Source organism: Neophocaena asiaeorientalis, unplaced genomic scaffold (assembly GCF_003031525.2).
Source record: "Neophocaena asiaeorientalis asiaeorientalis breed wild unplaced genomic scaffold, Neophocaena_asiaeorientalis_V1.1 scaffold46, whole genome shotgun sequence".
Lineage (NCBI taxonomy): Eukaryota > Metazoa > Chordata > Mammalia > Artiodactyla > Phocoenidae > Neophocaena > Neophocaena asiaeorientalis.
In genome coordinates, this window is record NW_020175393.1 from 10,721,982 (window position 1) to 10,729,374 (window position 7,393).

Genomic DNA, 7,393 nt, shown 5'->3' on the forward strand with positions numbered 1-7,393 from the left:
AAACAGGATTCTCCATCCTTATTGCCTATTAGAATCATCTGGGGGCTTTAAAAATACAGTAGTCTGAGACCATTGAAATAAGGGTCTCTGGGTTTATAGCAGCGGTAGACTTTAAAAGCTGTATGGTTAATTCTAAAGTTTAGCTGGGGTTGAATAGCATTAGCTTAAAAAGATGTGCTCCAGTACCAGTTACTTGGTGTGGTGGTCCTCGAGAGGCAAACGGCTCACTTACAAGAAGAAACAGCTGTTTTTCCTTGCTTTAGTCCCAGGAAGGGGATCTCGATCATTTTTAAAATTAAAGTCGGAATTTAAAGGAGGGTTTTAAAGTGTCATCCATAGTCCCTTGGTCCGTTAGAGAGGAGAGCAAAATGGTTAAACTCGTAGTACCTATAATAATTGTAATCAGAGCTAACATTTGTTGACTGCTTACTTTATGTCACTTACTGGGCGGCTAAGGGCTTTTCTGCACATTATCTTAGGGTTCATAGTAACTTTTAGCAATGACTGCCATTTTACTGATGGGGAAAAGGAAATGCAGAGGTTAAATAACCTACGTCAACTCAAAACAGCTGGGTGGCCGTGCTGGGTAGAAAGAGTGACTCACTTCTCCACTCCACTGTGCTGCTGACTTGGCCCAGTATTTCCTGACTCTTAGAAGACAGATCATTGCTGTGGAACTCACTTTGATTTGTTATCTGTGAGAGGAAAATGGCTCTTTTATAAAGGACATTATTTATTCATGGATTTAGTCTTCAAGTGCTTTGCAGAGGAATAAAAGCTTATTAACTTTTATAAAATGCTGAAGATAGGAATTGTTTTAAAAGAGCTTTATGTAAATTAATTTTAGATCCATCTCATGTTCTTAAGGCGCACATGCAACGTGTCCCTTCCCTGCCATCGCCTCTGCCCTAGACTTATTTGACTTTGACTTCAATAAAGTAAGCTGGAGATGGATAGGTATGAAGTACTACTTTTCTAGTAGAAGTGTACTTTATATTTTGGGGAACACTGTGTTTCTTGGTGTTCTTACATATTCTAAAAAAAAAAAGGCATTGAGATTGACATGTTTGTTTTTAAATCAGACGTAATGCATTGAAGTGCATGTTTCAAAGTTGTTATCTTGGAAAGCTATATATTTCTTTTGGTGATTATGTTGTTCCTAAATATTTAGAAAAACATCCTATGAAGAGCTTTCTTATCAATATTTTGTATTTGACAGTATTTTCCCATGGGACCATTTCTGCTTATCTCCCCCCCCCACCGCCACATTTAGTATTTCAGAAAAAATATTGTCACACTGTCTCCCTTGTTACAGGGTGCTCTCAGTTACATTATTATGAATTACAGAATATCATTTGGGTATATATTATCCTGAAACTACTTAGTTTTGATTGCTTATAGAAGTCACTTGATGGAATCAGTTTGGAGGGGGGTGGGGGAGGAACAGATAAATACAAAGAAATTAACACAGATTTAATAATTATCCCTAAGGCTTTGACCTCACAATTTTAAGTGTTGTATGTTGGAAACAAGCATTTGCAGATCATGATGAAGTGATAACATTGTGGGACGTAGAATGTACACCTAGAGAAGGCGTTATGCTAATGGGATTCTGCATCTCACATCTCCCTTCTCAAAGGTCTCTCCTTGGACCCTCTAAGCTGGGGCTTTCTCTGCCCTTCTGCGTCAGCTCTAGAGTTTTGTTGAAACCTTCTGCTAATTGTCCCTCTCCAGTCCTCTTTTGAGTTTATACGTTTTAAATTCTTTTCACCTAATTTTATTTTTATTTTTTGTTTTTGTTTTTGCGGTACGTGGGCCTCTCACTGTTGTGGCCTCTCCCGTTGCGGAGCACAGGCTCTGGACGCGCAGGCTCAGTGGCCATGGCTCACGGGCCCAGCCGCTCTGTGGCATGTGGGATCTTCCCGGACCGGGGCACGAACCCGTGTCCCCTGCATCGGCAGGTGGACTCTCAACCACTGCGCCACCAGGGAAGCCCCTGAAGGGGTTATGTTTTGATCACAGCTTTGGTACATTGATTGGATATTATTCAGTTATTAAAAATGTGGTCGATGTATAATATATAGAAGTGCATTTTTGAGATACAGATGGTGAAGATACATTGCTGTCAGTCCGAGAGTTGTTGCAGATTAATGATGGCAAACGTTATTTTTGGAGGTAAAGGTTAGTTTTCCCCATACTGTGAAATTCAAGCCTTCTTTGAGATTGAATCATGGGTGATGTTATTATGAATAATTTATTTGGGACTAACCTGTAAAAACTGTTCAAGTGCAGGAGAAACCCTCCTTAAGCCTAATTTTGTTTTGTTAAAATTTATTTATTTTTGGCTGTGTTGGGTCTTTGTTGCTGCGCGTGGGCTTTCTGTAGTTGCGGTGAGCGGGGGCTACTCCTCCTTGCGGTGCGCGGGCTTCTCATTGTGGTGGCTTCTCGTTGAGGAACTCTAGGTGCGCGGGCTTCAGTAGTTGTGGCACACGGGCTCAGTTGCTCTGCGGCATGTGGGATCTTCCCTGACCAGCGCTCGAACCTGTGTCCCCTGCATTGGCAGGCAGACTCTTAACTACTGTACCACCAGGGAAGCCCTTAAGCCTAATTTTGCATTAAGGTAGTTGAAGTATAAGAAACTCTAATGTATTTTTTTTCTTTCCCATTATGATTTATCATAGGATACTGAATATAGTTCCTTGTGATATACAGTAGGGAATTGTTGTTTATCTAATCCCAAACTTGCAGTCCATCCCTCCCTCCCCCGCCGCCCACCCTTGGCAACCACAAGTCTGTTATTTATGTCTGTGAGTCTGTTTCGTAGGTAAGTTCACTTGTGTCATATTTTAGATTACATATATATGTACGTGATCTCATATGGTATCTGTCTTTCTCTTTCTGACTTACTTCACCTAACATGATAATCTCTAGGTCCATCCATGTTGCTGCAGATGGTATTATTTCACTCTTTTTATGGCTGAGTAGTATTCCATTGTATATATGTATCACAGCTTCTTTATGCAGTCATCTGTCCGTGGACATTGAGGTCGTTTGCGTGTCTTAGCTATTGTGGATTGTGCGGCTGTGAACATAGGGGTGCATGCATATTTTTGAATTATAGTTTTGTCTGGATATATGCCCATGAGTGGGATTGCTGGATCATATGGAAACTATTTTTAGATTTTTGAAGAATCTCCATACTGTTTTCCATAGTGCCTGCACCAGTTTATATTCCCACCAACAGTAGGAGGGTTCTCTTTTCTCTACACCCTCTTCAGCATTTGTTATTTGTAGACTTTTTAATGATGGCCATTTTGACCGGTGTGAGGTGGAGTTTTGCTTTGCATTTCTCTTATAATTAGTGATGATGAGCATCTTTTCATGTGCCTATTGGCCATCTCTATGTCTTCTTTGGAGAAATGTCTATTTAGGTCTTCAGCCCATTTTTTGATTGGGTTGTTTGTTTTTTTGTTATTGAGTTATATGAGCTGTTTGTATATTTTTGGAAATTAAGCCCTTGTCAGTAGCATCATTTGCAAGTAGGTTGTCTTTTCATTTTGTTTATGGTTTCCTTTGCTGAGCAAAAGCTTATAAGTTTGATTTGGTCCCATTTGTTTATTTTTGCTTTTGTTTCTATTGCCTTGGGAGACTGACCTAAGAAAACATTGGTATAATTTATGTCAGAGAATGTTTTGCCTATGTTCTCTTCCATGAGTTTTATGATGTCATGTCTTATATTTAAGTCTTTAAGCCATTTTGAATTTATTATGGTGTGAGTGTGTGTTCTAACTTCATTCATTTACATGCGGCTGTCCAACTTTCCCAACACCACTTGCTGAAGAGACTATCTTTTCCCCATTGTATGTTCTTGCCTCCTTTGTCAAAGATTAATTGACCGTGAGTGTGTGGGTTTATTTCTGGGCTCTTTTCTGTTCCACTGATCCATATGTGTGTTTTTGTGCCAGTACCATGCTGTTATTTATTTATTTATTTATTTATTTATTTTTGGCTGCGTTGGGTCTTCATTGCTGCACGCAGGCTTTTCTCTAGTTGCTACGAGTGGAGGCTACTCTTTGTTGTGATGCACGGGCTTCTCCTTGCGGTGGCTTCTCTTGTTGCGGAGCACGGGCTCTAGGCACGTGGGCTTCAGTAGCTGTGGCTTGTGGGCTCTAGAGTGCAGGCTCAGTAACTGTGGGGCACAGGCTTAGTTGCTCTGCGGCATGTGTGAATCTTCCCAGATCAGGGCTTGAACCCATGTCCCCTTCATTGGCAGGTGGATTCTTAACCATGGTGCCACCAGGGAAGCCCCCATGCTGTTTTGATTACTGTAGCTTTGTAGTATTGTCCAAAGTCTGAGAGGGTTATGCCTCCTGCTTTGTTCTTTTTCCTCAAGGTTGCTTTGGCAATTTTGGGTCTTTTATGGTTCCACATAAATTTTAGGATTATTTGTTCTAGTTCTGTGAAAAATGTCATGGGTAATTTGTTAGAGATTGCATCTAATGTACTTTTGCTTTGAGGTAGTAGATGACCAGTTGTGCCTTTTTAGTCCTGTTATTTAGCCTGCTTTTCTCATGTGTGCTGATGTGAATCTTCCCCGACCCCCAGATAAACAGGGGTCACATGACGACAGAAGCCAAGAGAGCTGCAAAGATGGAAAAGAAGATGAAAATTTTGCTTGGGGGTTACCAGTCTCGTGCAATGGGGCTCATGAAACAGTTGAATGACTTATGGGACCAAATTGAGCAGGCTTACTTGGAGTTACGCACTTTTGAAGAACTCAAGAAACATGAAGATTCTGCTATTCCCCGGAGGCTAGAGGTAACGTTATTGGCTTGCAGCATTGCTTAGAAAGGGAGCTCCAAAGAATAATCAGGGCTTTCCTCTTTTCCTTTCCTGTGCAGGCTGTCTTTTGCAGTTGACATTGACTGGCTTTTTTTCAATGAGAGCCTAAAGTTTTTGACTTTCTAGTCTAGAATTGCCTGTGTGTAGGTGGATAGACCAGGCCAGTTTTGGATACACAGGCTTTTCCTGTACCAATTTTTTGTTTTGTATATAGATGCACTGTGAAATGGAATAAGTAACCCTTGTGATTTTTTTCCCCCGAAATTTAATTGCATCCCATTCATATAGCTCTCTGAGGTACATTAAACCAGTGTCGTTTTGTTTTGTAATTTAGGATGCTGGGAATATATCAGTAGCTAGTCATCCCAGAGCATCAAGTTCCTTTGGCCAGATTTGGTTTAACTTTATTTGCCAAGTGTGCATGATAGCCCCTGCCCAGATAAAGGGCAGCCAGGGCTTATTTAAGTGCATTTGTGGGTATTGATAGGACAATAATAGCTTGTTTATTTGAGATAGCAGCAGAGGTTTTATAACAAGATGGTAGTTGTATGACCAAATCAAAGAATGGCCACAGGACTGGTTTTATTGGGGAGGAGTTTTTTTTTTTTTTTTTTTTTTTGCAGTACGCAGTCCTCTCACTGCTGTGGCCTCTCCCGTTGTGGAGTACAGGCTCCGGACGCGCAGGCTCAGCGGCCATGGCTCACGGGCCCAGCCGCTTCGCGGCATGTGGGATCTTCCCGGACCGGGGCACGAACCCGTGTCCCCTGCATCGGCAGGCGGACTCTCAACCACTGCACCACTGGGGAAGCCCCAGGACTGGTTTTATAGCAGAAGTAGTTACTATTTTTGTTTCTCTTTGGGGAATACTTACCTCTTGAAAGTGTTGACTTAACTCAGCTGTTTGTAAGGTGATAAAGTACCATAAGATATTTTTAATTTTCAGTGTGCTTACATATGAAAAAATAATTTAATGGTTTTGTTTCTTCAAGTGTCTAAAAGAAGATGTTCAGCGACAACAGGAAAGAGAAAAGGAACTTCAGCATAGATATGCTGATTTGCTGCTGGAGAAAGAGACTTTAAAGGCCAAATTCTGAAGCATATTCTCTCACAAGATGAATTAATTGCTGGTGTTCATACCCTGGAAGGCTGATACTGATGTTTATCTTCATTGACAAATTTGCCCACCATCTGTGGTTTTTCAGTTGTTTATTTTAAATGATATCAATCTTACACATTTATGTATAAAGACTTTAACTCCACAGGACATTTTAGGGTTTAAATTATTAAGACGGTCATTCTTTTAAAAGTGTCATATTTGCAGATTTTTTTTAGTTTTGGCCTTTAATTTTAAAAGCCTGATTTTAAACTGCTGCCTGTGAGTAAACTCTCGAATAAAAACAAATATAAAAAATTGAGAATGTAGCCTTTTGTTTGAAGTAATTAGATACTTAGAGTGCCCACAAACCAGGAAGTATGTACTCTGTGTCATATTTAATGAGTAACTCTCGGGTGATCAAAATGGCGATCCAGTATCTTAATTTAAATCCTTAAGAGGCAATCTTTTTGTGGCTTTGTTAGTTTTGACCATTTTTGCATAGGATGGTCATTTCTCTATACCTTGACAAGATAGATTAACTTTTTAATACCTCAGTGTTTTTTTCAGTATAACTTTAGGGAGGTCTCTTCTCTTCCCAGCTACTTACACAGTTCATGGATTAGGACTCAAAAGATTTAATTTTTCTTGACCTGTTATTTTCTTGTAAATACTTTTTTGACAAAGGCATTTTAAAGATTAATTTCAACAGTACTATCAAACTTTATTAAAGCTCCTTGTTTATCTAAACAAGTCAGTCACACAAGTGTAGAATTTGGGGAATGCATAGAGGTGGGAAGATCTAACTTTATAACAATTCATATGGAATCGTTAGTTGGCTACAGTTCAATATAAGCCAGTAATATGTTGGACTCACCAGAAAGTTTGCTTAATCTTAGACTGCTAGGGATTACGGGGAGGGGATGGAGGGACTCATTCACTCGTCAGATATTTATTGATTATATAGCCAGTGTCTGAGTCCTGGAGATAGAACAGTGACTAAAAATAGGCAGAGTTCCTGTTTTGTGGAGTTTACAGTCTCTTGAGAATGATAGACAATGAAAATTCAGGGAAGAAGAGCGACTCTTCTTACGCACCAGGCGTTTATTTAAGTTTTGGAGATGAACAGTTATTAAGACAAAGTTCTTGCTCCCATGTAGGTGACATTAGTGGGAGGAATACCAGACATACAGGGAAAAGTATCAGATTGTGAACTTTAGATTTAGCGGAGGGAATTAAAATAGGGTGATGAGAGATAGTGCCTGGGTGGCTGCTGTAGGTTGGATGATCAAAGAGCTCTCTGAGGAGATGTAGTTGGCATCTTAGAAGGAGCCATCCTTGTGAGCTTCAGGGAAGAGCAGTGCCGACAGAGTGAAGAACTAGCACAAAGCCGCTTTGGTGTATTTGAGGAGCAGAAAGGAAGACAGTGTGATTAGAGTGTCAACAATGGCATTTGTA

At 40.2% G+C, this 7,393-nt stretch overlaps 1 protein-coding gene across 1 annotated transcript in view; it reads left to right on the top strand.

The window, feature by feature from the left end:
• Window positions 1-6,255, top strand: part of CDC5L (cell division cycle 5 like) — a 42,840-nt gene extending 36,585 nt beyond the window's left edge. The window contains exons 15-16 of the mRNA XM_024766053.1: window positions 4,606-4,818; window positions 5,832-6,255. Coding sequence (XP_024621821.1) covers window positions 4,606-4,818; window positions 5,832-5,936 — 318 coding nt within the window. The 3' untranslated portion in view covers window positions 5,937-6,255. The remainder of the gene's footprint in view (window positions 1-4,605; window positions 4,819-5,831) is intronic.
• Window positions 6,256-7,393: the final 1,138 nt, after the last annotated feature.